The sequence below is a fragment of the Schizophyllum commune genome (assembly GCF_000143185.2).
Source record: "Schizophyllum commune H4-8 unplaced genomic scaffold SCHCOscaffold_8, whole genome shotgun sequence".
Taxonomy (NCBI): domain Eukaryota; kingdom Fungi; phylum Basidiomycota; class Agaricomycetes; order Agaricales; family Schizophyllaceae; genus Schizophyllum; species Schizophyllum commune.
Genome location: NW_026089545.1, coordinates 1,301,439 through 1,319,231, shown reverse-complemented (window position 1 = coordinate 1,319,231; position 17,793 = coordinate 1,301,439). Strand labels below are relative to the sequence as shown.

General features: G+C 55.5%; 6 protein-coding genes across 6 annotated transcripts; 1 reads left to right on the top strand and 5 right to left on the bottom strand.

The window, feature by feature from the left end:
* Positions 1-723: 723 nt before the first annotated feature.
* Positions 724-4,485, bottom strand: SCHCODRAFT_02507376 (uncharacterized protein; the record flags this gene model as incomplete). The annotated part of the gene is made up of 15 exons (XM_003030505.2): positions 724-863; positions 918-985; positions 1,035-1,264; positions 1,316-1,386; positions 1,439-1,569; positions 1,621-1,735; positions 1,785-2,067; positions 2,118-2,187; positions 2,238-2,399; positions 2,449-2,550; positions 2,601-2,786; positions 2,835-2,881; positions 2,934-3,845; positions 3,900-4,322; positions 4,372-4,485. The coding sequence occupies 15 exons, from the start codon at positions 4,483-4,485 to the stop codon at positions 724-726; spliced, it is 3,054 nt and encodes a 1,017-aa protein (XP_003030551.1).
* A 504-nt stretch (positions 4,486-4,989) lies between these two features.
* SCHCODRAFT_02631828 (RhoGAP-domain-containing protein) lies at positions 4,990-9,852 on the bottom strand. The gene is made up of 6 exons (XM_050345684.1): positions 9,727-9,852; positions 9,384-9,637; positions 7,205-9,323; positions 7,102-7,154; positions 6,966-7,052; positions 4,990-6,912 (listed from the first exon to the last, which is right to left on the bottom strand). The coding sequence occupies exons 2-6, from the start codon at positions 9,394-9,396 to the stop codon at positions 5,348-5,350; spliced, it is 3,837 nt and encodes a 1,278-aa protein (XP_050199251.1). The 5' UTR covers positions 9,397-9,637; positions 9,727-9,852; the 3' UTR covers positions 4,990-5,347.
* Positions 9,853-9,926: 74 nt separating this feature from the next.
* SCHCODRAFT_02631822 (mitochondrial carrier) lies at positions 9,927-12,088 on the bottom strand. Its single transcript, XM_050345683.1, has 12 exons — positions 11,762-12,088; positions 11,646-11,712; positions 11,351-11,482; positions 11,264-11,300; positions 11,149-11,211; positions 10,758-11,100; positions 10,609-10,704; positions 10,541-10,554; positions 10,394-10,484; positions 10,264-10,341; positions 10,164-10,210; positions 9,927-10,113 (listed from the first exon to the last, which is right to left on the bottom strand). The coding sequence occupies exons 1-12, from the start codon at positions 11,811-11,813 to the stop codon at positions 10,078-10,080; spliced, it is 1,056 nt and encodes a 351-aa protein (XP_050199250.1). The 5' UTR covers positions 11,814-12,088; the 3' UTR covers positions 9,927-10,077.
* A 249-nt stretch (positions 12,089-12,337) lies between these two features.
* SCHCODRAFT_01129062 (DNA topoisomerase IV, alpha subunit) lies at positions 12,338-14,598 on the bottom strand. Its single transcript, XM_003030508.2, has 14 exons — positions 14,454-14,598; positions 14,258-14,398; positions 14,144-14,205; positions 14,032-14,098; positions 13,928-13,982; positions 13,822-13,875; positions 13,689-13,775; positions 13,556-13,639; positions 13,489-13,507; positions 13,319-13,427; positions 13,096-13,248; positions 12,957-13,011; positions 12,863-12,906; positions 12,338-12,810 (listed from the first exon to the last, which is right to left on the bottom strand). The coding sequence occupies exons 1-14, from the start codon at positions 14,585-14,587 to the stop codon at positions 12,507-12,509; spliced, it is 1,368 nt and encodes a 455-aa protein (XP_003030554.2). The 5' UTR covers positions 14,588-14,598; the 3' UTR covers positions 12,338-12,506.
* A 117-nt stretch (positions 14,599-14,715) lies between these two features.
* Positions 14,716-15,574, top strand: SCHCODRAFT_02547084 (Ctr copper transporter). The gene is made up of 3 exons (XM_003030084.3): positions 14,716-15,128; positions 15,182-15,281; positions 15,331-15,574. Exons 1-3 carry the CDS (start codon positions 14,791-14,793, stop codon positions 15,451-15,453), a joined length of 561 nt encoding a protein of 186 aa, XP_003030130.2. The 5' UTR covers positions 14,716-14,790; the 3' UTR covers positions 15,454-15,574.
* Positions 15,575-15,582: 8 nt separating this feature from the next.
* On the bottom strand, positions 15,583-17,624 carry SCHCODRAFT_02507942 (uncharacterized protein; the record flags this gene model as incomplete). Its single annotated transcript, XM_003030509.1, has 6 exons — positions 15,583-16,036; positions 16,090-16,220; positions 16,269-16,700; positions 16,760-16,872; positions 16,922-17,361; positions 17,422-17,624. The coding sequence occupies 6 exons, from the start codon at positions 17,622-17,624 to the stop codon at positions 15,583-15,585; spliced, it is 1,773 nt and encodes a 590-aa protein (XP_003030555.1).
* Positions 17,625-17,793: the final 169 nt, after the last annotated feature.

Genomic DNA, 17,793 nt, shown 5'->3' with positions numbered 1-17,793 from the left:
CCTATAAAATGCATTATACGCGATCCGTCTTTTCATGTTCATATGATAACCAATAACTTACATCCTCCTCTCAGAACCCTCCTTATCTCTATTTCTATCTCTACATCCATCGCCACGGCTTCCTTCTGTTCTGTATTACCAGGTGCCCGTATCGACATCCTGCCACGCTCCTTATTATTGCCTTCGCAGTACTCTGACCGGCGCTCCCGTTTCCGTGGGGGCGGATAATTCGCTCCTTCCACACACTGCGTGCTATCTATCTATCTGTCAAGTATCTCTTTTTCTCTTTGTTACATTCCCTTGGTATCTCTGGATCACTCAGGCAAAGTACATTCGGTACGATGTATCATCTAGTAGAGCAATGGATTTGCATGAAAGCTTAGCATGTCACAAAACTTCGCACTCGCAGAGTTTGCATACAGGCGCGGCTACATCTCGCTCCAATCGCAGGAATCGTCGACGTCTAACGCGCTGAAACTTCTTGCATTTATGATAGCGTCCTACAAATTTTTACTTGTTCGTTTCTATCGGAATCTGCGTCTGGAATTAACGTCTATCGTGTACCAAAGTATCCTCGTCAATGTCCATGTGTACAGCGAGTCTAAGTGCGGTTATCGATAACTATACAGGTCAAAGAAGTACAACAACGAGCGTCCGAGTCGTACATGCTATAACAGAAGAGAGGGAAAGCAGCGATGACTGATTTATTGACATAGCAAGGACCTAGAGAGCGCTGGGCGAGATGTCGCCGATAGCCTCGCGATCGAAGCCGCTGATGGTGCTGAAGGCAGAGCGCGTCTCGTCGACGTCGCCGAATGTAGACGTGCCCTCATCGAAGTAGTGACGGGCAACACTGCGAGGTGCTAGGAAGACTTTAGAGCGAGGCCACGGAGGGCAGAGTCGGATTTCAAACGTACTGCGAGGAGTCTTGGGCAGACGGCAGCTGGCGCCGCTCTGCAAGATATGGTACGCGACCAGACCAGACCTGCAGTCCATGTTCAAGTTGACGAAAAATGCATCAATCATGTACGCACCAGCCGGTCTGATGAGAAGCCCCGAGACCCTTCCCGCTGTCCGCGTGGAAGAACTCGTAGAACCAGACATAATCACGGAAGTGAGGGTCGGTGTCTAGCTTCTTGCTGCCACCGTTCGTCGCACGACGACCTTCCATGTCACGACCAAAGATATGGATGATGCGGTGCTGGATCTCCTCGGCGACACCGGCCAAGTTCATGTAGTCACCGCTGCCTGTCGGGCATTCGATCTATCAACCTGATCAACGAGTTGATACTTGCAATACAAGGCAGAGCCATACCTGAAGGTCGTCACCATAGTACTGGTAGAAGCGCTGCAAACTCTCAATTAACAAGAAATTGACAGCGAGCCCTGCGCCATGATGAGTACCAAACGGGCAAGCAAACGGTGCGAAGCCGCTTACAAATAGGCCCTCTCCAGTTAGAGTTCCCGCCGAACATGCCAGACATCGAGTCGCCTGGCCAGTAAGGGACTTCGTAACGCTGTCCATGGACCTCCATCCCCCAAGGGTGCTCCTTATGGATCTTCGACAGCCTATGAGATTGATGAGGGGGTGCCATGAACCAACGACCACGTCTGACTCACGAGCGAATGCCGTGCTCGCTCAAGAACTCGTTCTCATCGAGCATCTTCTCCAAGATGCGCACAAGGCGCTCCTTGCTCGCTAGCGCCAGCAAGCGACGCTCTTCTTTGCCTCCAACTACCATACTGTCAGCGAAACAAAGTAGGGCATAGACAAAACGCCTCACCCCGAGCGTTGGCCATGTTGCGAGACGCCATCTCCGGACGATTGTCCATGAACCACTCCATCCGCTTCTTGAAGCCCGGGAATCGGTTGATGGTCGAAGGCTCCAGGACCAAAGTTGCGTACAAGGGGATCAATCCAACCAGACTGCGAACAGGCATTTGCATGACGTTCCCGGGGCCCCATTGGATCGCATCGTAGTAGATACCGTCCTCATCGTTCCACAAGCTGACCTCCTCGTCGTTGCCGCCCTTGTATGTCATGGCGTCCGAGATGAAGATGAAATGCTACACTCGTCGTGAGCAAGCACCAGGTAGGTGGCGAATGACGAACATACCTCGAAAAACTTGGACGCAATGTCCTCGTAGACCGGGTTGTGCTTCGCTAGCTCGAGAGCCATGCTCAGCCTAAAAATATGGTCAGCAATACCGCTGGTTCAGCGAGACAAAGCACGTACATGTTCAGGCAGTAGAACGCCATCCAAGCAGTTCCGTCAGCCTGGCGAAGGGACCCGCCCGTGGGCAATGGCTCAGATCGATTGAAGGCCCCAATGTTGTCGAGACCAAGGAAACCGCCCTCGAAAACGTTGCTGCCGGTGGAATCCTTGCGGTTTACCCACCTTGCGGAGGGATGAAAAAGGATATATAGGACCATTGAAGGACACGTACCACGTGAAGTTGAGCAAGAGCTTTTGGAAGACACGCTCGAGGAATGCTAGATCCTCCTTCCCGGTCAAGCGACGCTCGATCTTAAAGACGCGGAATGTGGCCCTGTTTGCGCGAGTCAGCGACTGGTGGTGGGGGGATATCATTGAGCACACCATGCATGCACAGGTGGATTGACGTCGCCGAAGTTCCACTCGTAGGCGGGCAGTTGACCATCCGGCTTCATGTACCACTCCCTCGTCAGCAAGTCGAGCTGCTTCTTCGCGAAAGCAGGATCCACAACAGCCAACGGGACGCAGTGGAATGCCGTATCCCAGGCAGCAAAAAAGGGGTACTCCCACCTAGAAAGGAGGTAAGCATGGAGTATGCGCATCGAGAGAGCGCCCTACTTATCAGGCATAGACAGGATGTCCTCTATGTGCAAGTGCCGCCATTCCTGCGAGAGCGTCAGCGAAGGTATCTTACAACTAAGAACCCAGCTCTCGTACCCTATTTCTGATGTACTTGCGCTCGGGCGGAGGAGCAGGCTGAGCAGGATCACCCGTGATCCACTCCTTCTGAATGAAGCGATAGTACTGTTTGGTCCATAGCATACCACCCAGAGCCTGGCGCATGATCTGCTTCAGATCGTCGCTGGTCGGCCCGAACGACAACGAGTTGTAGAATTCGTCGGCTTCCTGCCGACGCTCTTCGACGTTGTCGTCGAAGATGGCCTCGTCCACCAGACTGGGGTCTTTGCGGGCGGAAAGAGGTGTTATCTTCAGGCGGACGACGGCGCAACCACCATTGCCCGGTACGTCGCGGAAGACGTAGTGCGCAGCCGATTTGGTGCCTGTCTTCTCCGGGTTGACGAAGGACGGGCCCATCGGGAACGGCGTGCAAGGGCCCTCCTCGACGGCATCACGAGGCTCGGTACCGAAAGAAGAAGCCGTGCGGGAACGGATGCGAGGGTTGAACAGATCCTCCTTCTCGCTCTCGTCCTTTGCAGGGCGGTGCGACGGGATGATATGGTCATGGAATGCGTCCTTGACGTAGGGCGTGTCATTCTGACCACCATACAGGCGGCTGAAGTTCGTGTTGTTGTTGGTGAAAAGTAGCTCGGGGTAGACAGCGTCGAATTCTGGATCAGCGATGCATTGGCCGTCGGGCTTGACGGGCGGGGGAGATGGGAGGCAGTAGAGGTGAGTCTTGCCGAGGGTCTCGTGCCTGGCAGTGACAACGCTGATATCGCTGCGCACACTGCCGGTCATTGAGGGCTTGTACGCCTTGTCGTTGTCCCAAGACCAGGTGTTCGGGTACCAGAACTGGGGAACGACGTGCAGAGTCGCAGGGTCCGGTCCGCGATTATACGACGTGATGCGGACATAGACATTGTCGGGTTCGTCTTCGTCCTTGGCGTACTAAGAGGCAACAAATCAGCATATATGCGCCTCCAGCAGGCGCTAATTGCGAACCTCAACGAATACGTCCCAGTAGCGGTCTTCATGGAAGGCATCGGTGTCCAGAATTTCGTATTCCTCCACTTCACGACCGCGCTTCTGGTTCTCGCTTACGAGCTCTTCGTATGGGTACCGGCTCTGAGGGTACTTGTACAAGAACTTCATGTAGGAGTGTGTAGGCGTTGAGTCGAGGTAGTAGTAAAGCTCCTTAACGTCCTCGCCGTGATTGCCCTGGTGGCCGGTTACACCGAAGAGGCGCTCCTTGAGGATGGGATCTTCCCCGTTCCAGAGCGATAAGGCGAAGCAGACGCGCTGGTGGTTGTCGGAGATGCCAGCAAGGCCGTCCTCACCCCATCGGTAAGCGCGGGAGCGAGCATGCTCGTGCGGAAAGTGGCTCCAAGCATCGCCATTGTGCGAGTAGTCCTCGCGAACAGTCGCCTACCGGTTTCATGAGCAATTATCCCCCAAACGCGGCGCATATACTCACCCATTGCCTGTCAGAGAGATATGGTCCCCATCGCTTCCAATGACGCTCCTTGTTCTCGTCTTGGAGGAGACGGAAGCGCTCAGCACCAGGGTACTCCTCACCGAGCTTCTCCATCAAACGCTCTCTATAAGGGCGGGCATTTCCATCGATGGTCTCATCAACGCCAGGTGTGGGATCGATCTGCTTCGTCGGGACATTCGGCAGGGGCTGCGGGTTGGCGGATTTGGGGATGTTGATGGTGAGCGGGGGCGCGTTCTCGCCAGATGACGCGCCATCGCCAGACCCGCCGCGGAAGAGCTTGTCCTGGACCTTCTTGACAGCGTTGGACGCCATAAGGAGTATAAGATCGCGTCGAGCCGGGCAGCCTACAAGTTCTTGCGGGCGAAAGAGGGAGGAAATGGGGGCAGCAATCAAGACCGGTCGACGCGCTCATCGACGTTATATACGTACGTCAGGACGCGCTAGCACGTGGTTTGGCCCCTGTCCCGCGTCCCGCTTCCGTCCCGTGGGGAAATAGAGCTTGAGGACGGGGCAGAAAGGAAGTCGAAGATACTCAGGCCCTCAACGACGAGCTCAATCAAAGATTGAGGCAGACAGGTCCAGCAAGCTTACACTGAAAAAGCCGTACATCATCATCAACTTCGTTATTCTGAGGTGGTATCCAAAGGAAATTCGGAAGACTTGTAACGACTGTCAGTGATTAGAAAAAGCTCTTCGTAAACACAGTATACAAACGCAATAGCACAGCCAAGGGTTGGATCCTATGTCCATTCCATACGTCGAAGAATAGATAGTCGAAATTGAAAGCGCATAGATTAGAGCGAACGAGAACAAATCCAAGCCGCGTGTACTTCGGACGGAATGGTAGATTATACACCACATCGTGCGTAAGGTATATGCTGCAGACAGATAGTGAGCGTCCAGCTCTACTATGGGATGCGAGTCCGCCCCAAGTGAAGGATCGTACCGGAAATCCTCACGCATCCTCCTTCTGGACGTTCCATCCACTCGCAAGCAAGACGCTCTGCGTCCAATCCTCCTCGTGCTCGTCATCCAGCAAGCCTGGGCCAAGATGGTTCTGCGAGGATGTTGATGGGTTACGCTGGGACCTGAGCGTCGGCTTCGTCCGCAGGTGAGATGGCGGCGACTGAGCCGTGGCGCTCAGGGAATGGGTTGACGACGACGCGGACGAAGAATATTTATCGGCGATGGGTGTTTCGCCCGGAGGTGGTGTAGCGGGTATAGGTGAGTGTTCCTCGAGCCTAAGGCCTTGCTCGCGAGGAATATCGGAAGACTTCTTGGGCGACTCCGGGTCAAGGCCCATACCGAGGCGCAAAGGTGACGACGGCAGCTCGGTATCGAGCACCGGAGGGGCCTCCTGGGTAACGGGAGGAGTGGCAGCCCGCGGCGAGGTCAGCGAGGTCTCCGACGAGGCCCTCGGCGACTGCAGATACGGCCCCGAGATAACAGGGCGTGTACCGACTAGAGGCGACGCGGAGCGCTTGAACAGCAGCGTCAACGACGGCTTCTTCATGCGTCTCGGGGACGACACAGGCGATACTGGCGTGCCGGACCGTGGGGGATCCTGCTCCATGGAGTGGTTCTGCGTGACCAAGGATGGGACTGAACGCTTCGAGCCCAAGGGAGTGGGTGGTGTGCTGGTTGTCGGGAACTGGACGGGGCCATTGACAGGTCTAAGAGGCTTTGGGGAGACGGGAATAGGGATACAGGACGATACATCATCTTCGTCACCTAGCGAAGGCGCACCTTCGGCGCACGGCTTCGTCGGCACGTTATCGTGCGGGTTTGGAAGGCTATCGAAGGATGGAGCAACTGAAGAAGTGGACGGAGTGATCAAGGATTCGGCGGACGAGGAGAACGGTGGAGACGAAGCGTTGCCCCTGAAGGGTGGCATACGCTCTGAGCCACTCAACGATTCATTTTGCGTCGAAGCTGACTCGGCCAGGGAGCCGTTGCGCGGGCGACCCGGACCCAAGCTGGATACGTCCTCATTGCTTGACAAGCCATCCATATCGGACATGTCGGCGTTGTCCGACGAAGCATCCTGCTCGAGGCTGGGCCGTTTAATATCCAGGACGGGGCCTTCTTCAGGCGACGGCGGCTCCCAGATGCTCTCCGTCTCGCATAGAACCTTGAGTAGAGGCGGGTTCATATTGAGACTGGGGCAGAACACGAGGAGCAAGTTGCTGAGCGGCATCTTCGTGTCCTTGCTTGCCTTGTCGGTCGCCTTGATAAGGTCAACGACAGTGCGGAGCACGTCCCTATTCTCAACCGGCAATTGCGCTATAAGAGACCGCAGAACTTTTGTGAGCGGCTTCGACGCAGGACGCATGCCAGTGAGCTTGGGCATCGCCAACGTCGAGAGCGAGGGCGGCTTGCGAAGACCAGGGTGTCTCCGCGGGTCCGATGGTCCCTTGTTGGCTGCGAATAGCGCTGCCTCCTTGGTGCTCGCATCGGCCTCCTGAGCGAGCGCAGCCTCGAAGTACGGGATGAGATCACGAGTGAGGATGGGCTCAGGGACTGAGGACAGATTAAAACACGAAATGGCACAGGCAAACTGAAGGAAAACATACGTTCACGCAAAAAAGCCTTGAAGACGGACGCCACTGCATGAGGATCGAGATCTCCCGGCGAGCAACTGCGCATATCCCAGTCGGAACCTATACAGGTGTCAGTAGACGCTCAAGTTCAGATCAACGTACGCCTCACCAGTATCGAACTCCGAGCGCAACTTCGCAATGTGGGAGGCACGTCCGCTAACACTGAAGTCCGGTCAGATCATTTGGTCTCGCAAGTCAGCCAACACCCGCACCGAAAAAGGCCTTCTTCCTGGACACCCCATATCAGGAGATGCTGCGCACATCGCGCCACAAGGGCAGGAATATGTCTCCACTCCAATGCCTGCAGGTCGTTCCGCTTCACGCTACCCTTGCGGGAAGGCTTTTGCCTCGCGAACTCGCTAGAGTCGCGGCCGAAGGAGTCAGCGCCAATGGCGGTATCCTTCACGACTGTCGACAAATCACGACCGAACACAATGCCCGCGGCGACGAAGCCATGACCACTCTTGGTACGCAGCGGGCCTCTGACGCGACGTCCGAGCGAAGGACCCGAAGATCCAGACGAGAAATCGTTGTCTGAGCCCCCACCACTCGATCCCGTGCTCCACGAGCCAGACGGCTTCTGTAGACCACGTTTCCTGGCAGAGCCACTCGACGATTGACCGGAGTGGGTGCGAAAGAGGACGTTGTCGCTCGAGTATGAGGAAGGTGGGGTACTGGACGTGTAGCCTGGTTGATTGCTGGAACCGAAGCCGCCCCAGGCCTTGCCGATCCTCTCAGCCGCGCGCTTTGCCAACCCTGCAGCGGGACCAAAGCCCGTGATGCTGCCGTGACGATGACCGTGTCCGCGCACCTCGTTGACAGACGTGGAGGAAGCAGACGCAGCGGACCGCGGCGTGAGCCGGTTGGACGCAGGGGACTCAGGGCGTGGCTTGCCTGATACGTTTCCATAGGTGGTAGCAGTCCAAGCCGCCAGGCGGCCTCGAATGTTGTGGCCAGTAGATTGCGAACCACTATTCGACGGGGAGATGTAGCCATCGGCGGAGGTAATGCTGAGCATTGGGGCATCTTGCGAGGACGTCGGCGTTAAAGGGCCGGGATAGACACCGTCGAGTGACCGCGATACTGGTCGTCCATTATCGACAACGGGCACGTCGGATGCCAGATGCTTCGTCCACTGGCTGGCATCAAGCGTCAGAGACATGGATCTCCGCTTCTTCTTCCGCATGGAGCTGGACTGGGCGCTGTCCTGCTTTCTTGGTGTAGGCTTGACCTCCTCGTACGATTTGTCAAATGAATCGTCCTCCTCCGGCATGCCATAGTCAGCATCAGCCAAAAGCGCACTGCGGCGCTTGTTGACAGGGACAACGGTGTGGTTGGAATGCAATGAGTCGGCCACGGAGACAGGACGCGACGATCGTGAAGCAGTGGTTGCGCCGGGGCGAATGGTGCTGTGGCCGATAGTCGAATCGCTCTTCCTCCACGCGTCCTTAGTCGCGGATTCCACCTTGTCCGCTGGCTGAGGTCTTTCGGAAGGGCGTTCCTCCTTGACCCCCCTGGATGGCTGCCTTTCCAGCTCGTCCTGCGATCGCATAAAATTGACCGCTGACGCGATCCCCGGACTGACGGGTATCGCGGGGCTCAGGGGCGACCCAGCTTGGTGAGAATCTGCTGAGCGGCGGGAGCTCGCCACGGACAGCGACGTCTGCGCGTCCTCGTAGACAGATGTGGAAGGGGTAGATGGATCGGAGGGCGGCAGGGGTAGATCATGATGTGAAGAGTGGTAGGGGGATGGCTGATGAGATGGCTTCGGCGGCACCGCCGGGGGTGCGTCAGGTTCCGGAGTCCTTGTCCTAGTATTGGATCTGCTCCTGTTGCCGAAGACTTGCGCCGCAAGCCCTGAGAACTGTCGACCGTTGCGACTGGTACGCCGTTGCACCCCCGCACCGTAAGGCTGCGTCGGTGGAGCGCTTGAGGGTGGGGGACATGTGGCATCCGCGTGGACGATCGTGAACTCCTGCGAGGACGATGGCGCAGAGCTGGGAGAGTCCAATAGCTCCCTCGTCTTGCCTTTGTCGCGACCGAACCTAAGCAGCGCAGACATGTCCGCCGACTTCTTCGCCCTCGAGTGAAAGGCCTTCTTCACTTTGTTGCCAGCTGCAGCAGCAGCATTTCCCAGCGCAATTCCTCGGCTTGCCAGGTGGGACGAGGAGGACCCTTGCGGTACGACTTGCGGGGTGTGGTTCGAGGACTTGCTCAACTGCTGGCCCATTGCGCTGGCGGCGAGGAAGGAATTGCGCTTCGCTTGCTGTTGGGCGCTGGAGGCGACATTCAGGTGGACGCGAGGCCGCGAAGATGCGGCTCCTGGCGAGTCTGTGGGGTAATCGAGAGGTTTCAGGGCCACGCTCCTCGTGCGATAAGAGGAAGACGCACCTGAGGTCGGCATTGAGCGATCAGATATGGATGAAGCCGAGGAAGATGAGAAGTTGAGGGAGGAAGCCGTCGTATTCGAGGACGATATCGACGACGAATCAAGCTGCGCGACCGCAGCTGCGCGTCGGGAGTTGTAGATGTACGTCGGTCTTGGCTGTTGCACTGGGCCGTTGTTTACTGACATGGAGGTGAGGAAGAAATCCGGATCTCGACGTGCAGGCCACCGTCCGCTCGACTTGGAGGCAGATGAGTTTCTGCAGATGAGAGGAGCGTCAGAAACGAAACATGACCCGCCGCGCCACGCCACCGCATGAGACTGCGGGCGCGTGCTTCTGGGACTCACAAGTAGCGGAGTGAAGCATGCGGCGCGTGAGTAAGACGAGTTCAGCGGATGAGCATGGGCAGCGATTGCAGCGCCAGAAGGTCGACGAGACCAGCGTCTGCTCCGAACGTTGCTCTTGGTCGTGGCAACAAGCAATATTCAAATGGGATCAATCTTTGTTCCGTGGTCGGCCGCGCGCCGGACCCGCGCCGGAAGTCTCGTGACCGTTGTTGAACTTCGCGAGTCGGCAGGTATATTCTCCATGCTACCGACTGGGGCCTTGTAGTGTACTGTGTTGATACATATAGTGTATGTAGGTAGCCAAAATATGCTGAGGTATTAAATAGATACATCTAGGCTGTGGGGACGGCTCTACGCCAGAATCCTTGCCTGGCAGAACTCCTTCACCTATTCGCATGAGATTAGGAGGTTATCACGTCGAAGATCGTGCCACTCACCAGTTCATAGGTGAAAAAGGATGTTGATATCGATGGTGCTACCTTGACTGAGCGTGCAGTTGAGTTTCACCACGTCAACGTGAATCAATGCGAAACTCACGCAGGTTGGGCCACAGGCCCTTATAAAGGCCTCGCATACCTTCAGTCCGCAAGATACCGACCATAGCCTGCAAAGCACCTGGAATGAAGCCCATGAGCGACAATCTTGAACGTGCAGACGGACACCACACCGTTGTATTGTACACCCTGGTTCAGAGCCTCCGACTTGATCCCTGCGACTTGCATCTTCCTTCGTAGAACATCGAACGGATAGGTCAGTGTCTGTTAGGGTGGATAAGCAAGGGGAAGCTGCGGTCGTCGAACTTAGCGCGACGCACTTGCGATATGGAGCCTACATAGCGATATGATCAATCGCTGGCGCTTCAAACGTACTAAACTGGCACACCTGCTAATGCGCCGCAAAGTAGTTTCCGTGGAACGCTGGTCTGCCCAGGAGGTGTAATAATTCCCCGCAACGCTTCATACGCAGCGAAGTTAATCCCTGTTACAGATATCAGGACTTTCTAGCCCGCCAGCAAAACGAAGTCTACGCACCGACGTACGGTGCGACACCCATTGCTGTCGCCACGATCCCCCGATATAACGCGCGTACGCCGCCCTCTTCTCGTACGATCTTCTGTGTCATCCCCCATATTGACAGATCCTGTGGACGGTAATGCTTGAGGGAGGAAGTGTGGTAGGCCGATGCAAGCGAGGCTTTCGCCTGTGGAGAGGACGGTGCGGCAGCGGAGGCGAGCATTGCTTGTGGTGACGCCGTTGAGGAGGCCGATGCGGAGGTAACGCGAGCAGCACCGCTGTTGATCGAGGCAGTCGCTATTGATAATCGCGTCCGCACCAAGTCCAATGGGTACGTTGTCGATACCGACGCTATTCCCGCCTCAGCAACTATCAGCATAAGTCCGCCTCCAGGGTTCGAGCCACACACCAATGCACCGCACATCAACCGGGTTGGGGTATCGAGTGTTATAGTGCCATTCGCGCTGAACCACTATGACCGAGCGTCAGATCAGCACTCAGCTGGCGTCGATGAGGTAACTTGCGTTCTTGAGATGTTCATAGGTAGAGAATTGTACTGCGCTAGGAAAAAGTCAGCCCCTTGAGCGCACTGCCTGGACTCTGCCACGCACCTATAGGGAACTATCCTCAGGCAGTTGACGCCATTCCCTCTCATATAACCTCTCACTCCTTCCTCCTTCCACATACGGACCAAGCTCCTGAAGACACCCTTATACTGATTCTCGCCCGGAGGCTGTATCTGCCTAACATGGACGATCAGCGTCAAGATGCAAGATTCAATTTTCAGCAAGGCGAGGAGCGAAGACAGGCTATGCTACGCCAGCATCCCCAACCGCGCGAACGTCGGGGAAGGGAACGACGTGACAGGCGCCTCGACAGCCGCGATGGTAGAAGGACTGCACGCACTGGATAATTTTCAGTCGCTCTAGCGGAGACACGACCGTCCGCGACGCCGCCCCAGCACAACCTCCAGCTGCGGGGCAGTCAGTTTCCACTCTAGGCGACCCAGATCGCCTACGCACCGAAGAAATACACCATCGCCTCGGGCGATATCCATTCTTGCGACAATCCCATCCTACACGACTCGGGAGCCCGTCCAAATACACACGACTGCTGGGGGACAACACGCTGTTATGACCCGCGCGAGGACCTCGATGGTGGAGTAGCTGGCAATTGTGCAAGCGAGTGCGGAGAAAACGAAGGGAATGTAGTATGCGTTCTACAATATCCGCTATGTTGTCGAGGTCGCCGTGGGTCAGGGGAGAAGACAAGACTTAGAACGGACAGCCAAGGCGCTGAAGCTAGAGGAGAGGAGAACGAGCGAAGAGCCACATGGCCGCATACGTCGGTGTCAGGAACCCCCAGAGAACCCCAGCCGTGATCGGGGAGCCGTTCCGGGGTCCCCGCTACACGTGGCATGGATCATCGTTACATCGGGAGCGCGATCCCCAATGGTTAACAAGGCATTTCGCTAGCGCTGCTTGGGTACACATCCTCGCCCATAACATGTCCTCGTACAGCTCTTCTTTGTATCAAGGCTTGGCACTACTGCCCAGCACTATGATCCAACTTCACTGTTACTTCATTGCCGGCTAACGGAAAGCCCAACGAGGGCCACGGAGTCCTCTAGGTTTACAGAAAATACATACTCGGAATTCCATACTATACAATGCAGCCGCAAACAATCATCACTTACGAATCAGATAGTGCAAGTAGAAGAAGACAGCGAGGCTCAGAGCAAAAGATGTAAGACAACAAGAAAGTATGTCAGCCCGCGAGAGCCGCCTGGATTTTCAAAACGACGTAGTGCACAAGAGGGTGGTTCAGAGGGGCCGAAGATCGTGTCGCCGACGCAGAGCATTGTGCTACTTGAGGAAACAGCGAGGCGTCAACGGAGATTTCGGGAGAAGGTATGAGGTTGCCGTCGAAGTCGTAAAGGGAGCAATTCTGAGAGAAGCTCGAGTTGTCGGTGTCGCTAGCAGAGGTATCTCGGGCAAGGGGCACCTTGATATTTGACAGGACCTCAATTTCGGCTTTTCGGCGAGTGAAAAGCATACGCGACAGTTCTTTCCTGAGCAACAGGTCAGCCCAGGGAAGAGGTAGAGAGCGAACAACCCCAAAACCTCCACTCCTGAGGAAGGTCCGGCCGTCGTAGCATCGTCAGAGCCTGCAAAAATTCAGCCCAGAAACTACTGTATGTGCCGCAGATGTTGGCACCATTTTCTCGTCCTGCTTCGTGAATGGTAGAAGGTGGTCGGCGTGCACACCCAGCCTGATCAGGTGAATGCAGACGTCAGTGCAAGATTAGGACAGCGAAAAAACCTGGCTCTCATGAGAAGATTGAGGGGCAACGCACTCATTCAACTCGCTTCCCTTCACGCCCATCCACTCCATGCGAGCGGCGGCGAGCTTGCCAACTTCGTGCCTGAGGCTGCGACTACCGTACTTGTATACGGAGAGGATGTCCAGTCCGTATGCGTCCGCGTCGACGAGTGCGAGAATGGGAACACTGAGATATAGGGTGTATGTCAGTATACAGACTACGTACTCGTGAGCGCGAGGGACGCTGCGAAACGTACTCCTGCAGACAGTCAGATAGGGTCTTGACCAAATGTCGAGTAGCAAGGTCAGGGTAACCTTTGCCCTGCGAAAGTATCAGCGGGGAAGAGCTTCGAGGCGAGCGAAGGTCTTGCAGTTATTAGCAGGCCCTCTCCATCCAGAGCTCCGAGTTTGACGATTTGCAGTCGACAAAGAGTTTGGAAGACAGCCTGAAAGCGGAAATCAGAGGAGGGTGAGGTCAGAGAAGCACGCCTAACGTCTTTTTCCACGATAAGAACCCAAGAGATCGCTCGAACAAGTGAGAATGACTGGATGTCTTCGCCGACAGGTATGAGTGTCCCCTACATCGCGGTCAGCTAGATGAAAGATATATCGTAGATGCATACATACGTCGCTGTCGTTCGGCTGAAGGACTTCGCCAGAACGTAGATGTATGGAGAGACTTGAGCCGCAGACAAGGCCTTTCGAAGTCGCTCGCTGAAAACCCGTCAGGTCCATGATACGACGGTATGAGCCAACGTACCACGTTGAGGTCAGATCGTTCCACTTCGAAAGTGGCGGCCAGGTCATCGACGAGCTATCGGGCCGCATGAGTGACAACGGACGCAGCACATCAGTGTAGCGCTTACGTTGTCAACGACCCTCTGCGTTCCGAAGAGCGGCACGTCCTTGTAATACATGTCGCTGTGGGGAAATCAAATCCAGCAAAAGGAAAAGTGGACTAATAGCTAACCGCTTCGTGGAAGAAATATCATCGATGACAGCTTCGTGAGCAATGTCCATAACGCGAAATAATTGCGCTGGACAATTCAGCGGACTTGCAAGCGCATATACTTATCACTCACCAAAGGGTCGAGCGCTGCCCGAGTTGCATTTCCTTGGGTAGACCAGTTGCCTCTGTTGAGGCCTGCGAGCATCTTTCAGCAACACATTCGTCGGGCCGAGCGATAATCTCGGACCCCTCTGTTTGTGATGTGCGATTGGCAAGTTGGAGGACAACTTTGGGTTTGCTATTCTTCTCAGACGCTGCGTTCGAGTTGCGGTGCGCAAGCTGCCTGAGAAAGGACAGAACCATATCTTCTATCTCTGATTTCACTATGCTTGGAATTGTATATGCTTCAGCTTCATAGCTAGAAACAGATGCTGCGAACTGACCCAGATACGCGTTGCTCGGCTCCAGCATTTTCGCCGTCCATCTCAGAGTCTAGATCAGAGTCCATAGACGCGTCGTGGTCGAAATCAGTGCCGACCGGGGAAGGAAGGTCAGGATCTGTGTACGATGCATTCATTTGGAGGTACGATGAAGCACGATAGTGACGGTCGAGAGTAAGTGACGAATGATACTGGCGTCGAAGTCAGCCACCCGGCATTCGGCCCGGTCCAGACCTGGCGGAACCTGAACGGCGCCGGAACCTCTGCGGTCGGCACCTACCTCCGTCCCCCATCCCGACCTCACACTTTCCTCACTAGTAACAACTCACTTCCCTATATCATGGACCACGGTGGACATGGCGGCCATGACATGCCCATGGGGCCTATGTGCTCGATGAATATGCTCTGGAACACCCAGATCATCGACACATGCATCGTCTTCCCAAGCTGGCACATCTCCTCGCACACGCAGTTTGTGCTCTCTTGCATCGCGGTAGCCGCGCTGGGCGTGTTATACGAATATCTGCGTGCGGTGCAGACGGCGGTAGACGTGAGGGTGGCGCGTGCCCTTGCCGGCAGTAAGGGGAAGACGAGGGCGCGAAGCGGCAGCCGGACGCCCGATGGTGAGCCGGAGGAGGCGGGCTTGCTCAGCGGGAGACGCGCAAGGCGCGCGAACGAGTATGTGTATCATCTTGAAGTGAACGATGGATTCTCATCATCGACTCCGTCAGAACACCAGTTCCGCCTGCACCGCGCGCATTGCGTGCTATCCTATACGGTCTCATTGTCTTCCTCTCCTTCTTCCTCATGCTGGTATTCATGACCTACAACGTCAGCTGCCTTATTTGTATTTGCTTAGCAGCTACTGATATTCCAACAGGCCTACCTTATCCTTGCCGTCGTTGTTGGGGCGGCTCTCGGTCATTACATCTTCGGCGGCACCATGAACGTCGATGCCATACTCAACAGCGCCAGCGGTGGCAAGAGCATGGCTTGCCACTAGCGCAGCATAACACATCGATGTCGCAACGAATCTCTGGCTGGCTAGAATCAAATGTATGTTGACGCGTTAATGTTCTGTAAGTACTGACACACAATGTGATCCTCGAATTGCAAAGTCTGCCAACGTCCCCTAAATTCCTAAGATACGCTCTTCCGCCGGATACGACACCTCCCATCGCAACATGAGATGAGCATGGCTCTGTGGCTGCACGTCGCAAAGCCAGTTGACTTTGCCATCCTTCCCTAGCGTCTCGGCCTCGTGCTTGGGATTGTCCGCTCCATCCCATTGAGCACTCACGCTCTCCGAGATCTTCAGTGGCTTAGGGGCCTTGGGCTTCTCCGTCTGCGACGCATCCGCCGGAGCTGTAGACAGGGCAGGCTTGACCAGTTTGACGTTGATCTTTGAGTCCTGCGCCACCGGTATCTGGTCCACGACCTTCAAACTGACCACCATATTCTTCGCGTTGAAGACATCAATCTCCTGACTATACTCCGTCGTCAAGGATTTGTTGAAGGTGTAGAAGGCGGACTTGGATGCCTTCTTGTATTGTGGCTTGTACGTGACGCGAATGGACGGATCGACGCTGAACGGATACTCGTGAGCCAGTGTTCAGCGCGAGCCGAGCGACAGACACACCCTAGCGGACAGTCAAATCTTTCCTGTGGATTGACTGCAGGAATCCTGGGCCGGGAGGTAAAGCTCCCGTCCAGGTAGACGCTCGATTCGCCAGGTAGAAGAGGATACTCCGAGTCGTTGCGAATGTTCGCCTGAGAACGATGAGCGTAAATCCCAGGTTACGGTCGCCTCGTCTTCACCTTCAAGAATACCCTCGTATCCTTCTTGGGGACCGTGATCCACTGCAATTGCGCGTCCAGCTTCAAGTTCGCGATTGTCACATTGTGCGTCTTCTTGTCGCTTGGAACGGAAATCAGCCCCGGGACGTCGAAAGTCGTGTTGATGACACTCTGCGAGGTGACCTGAACGTCACTGTGCTCCATAGCAGGCGCAGCGGCAGCGACCATCAGAGCCCGAGCCCGCGGTGCGGGTGGCGCCATGGTAGGGAGGGTGCTGCTGCTACCAAATAGAGCACTTCTAGCCGGGCCTCGTTGCGTGAAGAGAGAAGAGGTTGACTCCGAGGCAGGCTTAGCGATCGGCAAGAGCTGTACGTCCCATGTGTCAAGCTCTGGAATGGCGACGCCGAGTGCGGGTGCTATAGTCTCGAGCACAAGAGGAACGTTGGTCCAGTCCTGCACGAGCATTTGAGTATATCGGTGCACTATCGAACAAGAACTACGAATATTCTTACCTCGCCTGTATATTGCTCTATCTCAGCCTTGTAGACGATTGTCACGGGCGTTGTCTTATTCTGCGAATCGACACGGATGTCATACTTTGCTTTCCATGAAGCGCCGCGCACACCTAGAATTTGTTTGAGTCAACTGTCCCACCGCAATTGTAGCAAACGCACCATAGATAAGCACGATCTGCGCATCCTTCGTATCCTCTTCGGCAGACAGGCTGACGGTAACGCGCACCCCCTGCGAGAGCGCGCGTTGAGCACTGAACGCTGGGCCCTTACGCTTCTCCTCCTCCTCAGCAATTTCAGCATCCAATTGCTCAATCTTTGCCTCCAAGTCAAGGAGCTTGCTATCATACCCTGCGCTCAACTTCTCGTACTCTCCGATGTTATGAGCAAGCTTCTCAACCTCGGTGTGCTGCACGGAAAGCGTTCCCAAATACAGCTCCGCGAAGCTGATCGCCTTCTTGACGCGCGCGAGATCCTGCTTCGTCGTTGCCTTCGTCCTATTGAGCTCGTCAAGTCTGGTAGACGAGTTCTCCCCCTTAGGAGGCGCTGGCATGTCAGCTACAGTTACATCTTGAATGGTAGCATTGCCGCGACCCTCGACGCTGTAAACAGCTCTCATTCAGTATATGTCTACTGAGAAGCACAAATACAAACGAACACACCGCAGCGACTGCCGATCCATCGCAGCAGGCAACCCATTGAGAACAACATTGTTCTGCCCAGAGTGCAGAGCAACGGTGAAGACGCGCGTCACCTCAGCACGTCCTGGATATAAGCTAACGCGCGTAGTCTGGCTGTCCTTTCCCGAATTCAGCTCGATGGAAGTCGGCTCAGGTGCCTCAAACTTGTCGTCCACGTTCGCCATAGCGTCCTTCAGTCCGGAGATGGTCGTTCAGAAAGAGATGCGAAGCCAAGACTTATTATAAGGCGCTCAAATAGGGGTCAGCGGCTCAGCCAAGCACAGCAACTGTGGTTGGCGGTGAGGGACAGGATGACTTCGTGTGACTGGTCACTCCAGTCGCTTGATGTCACCG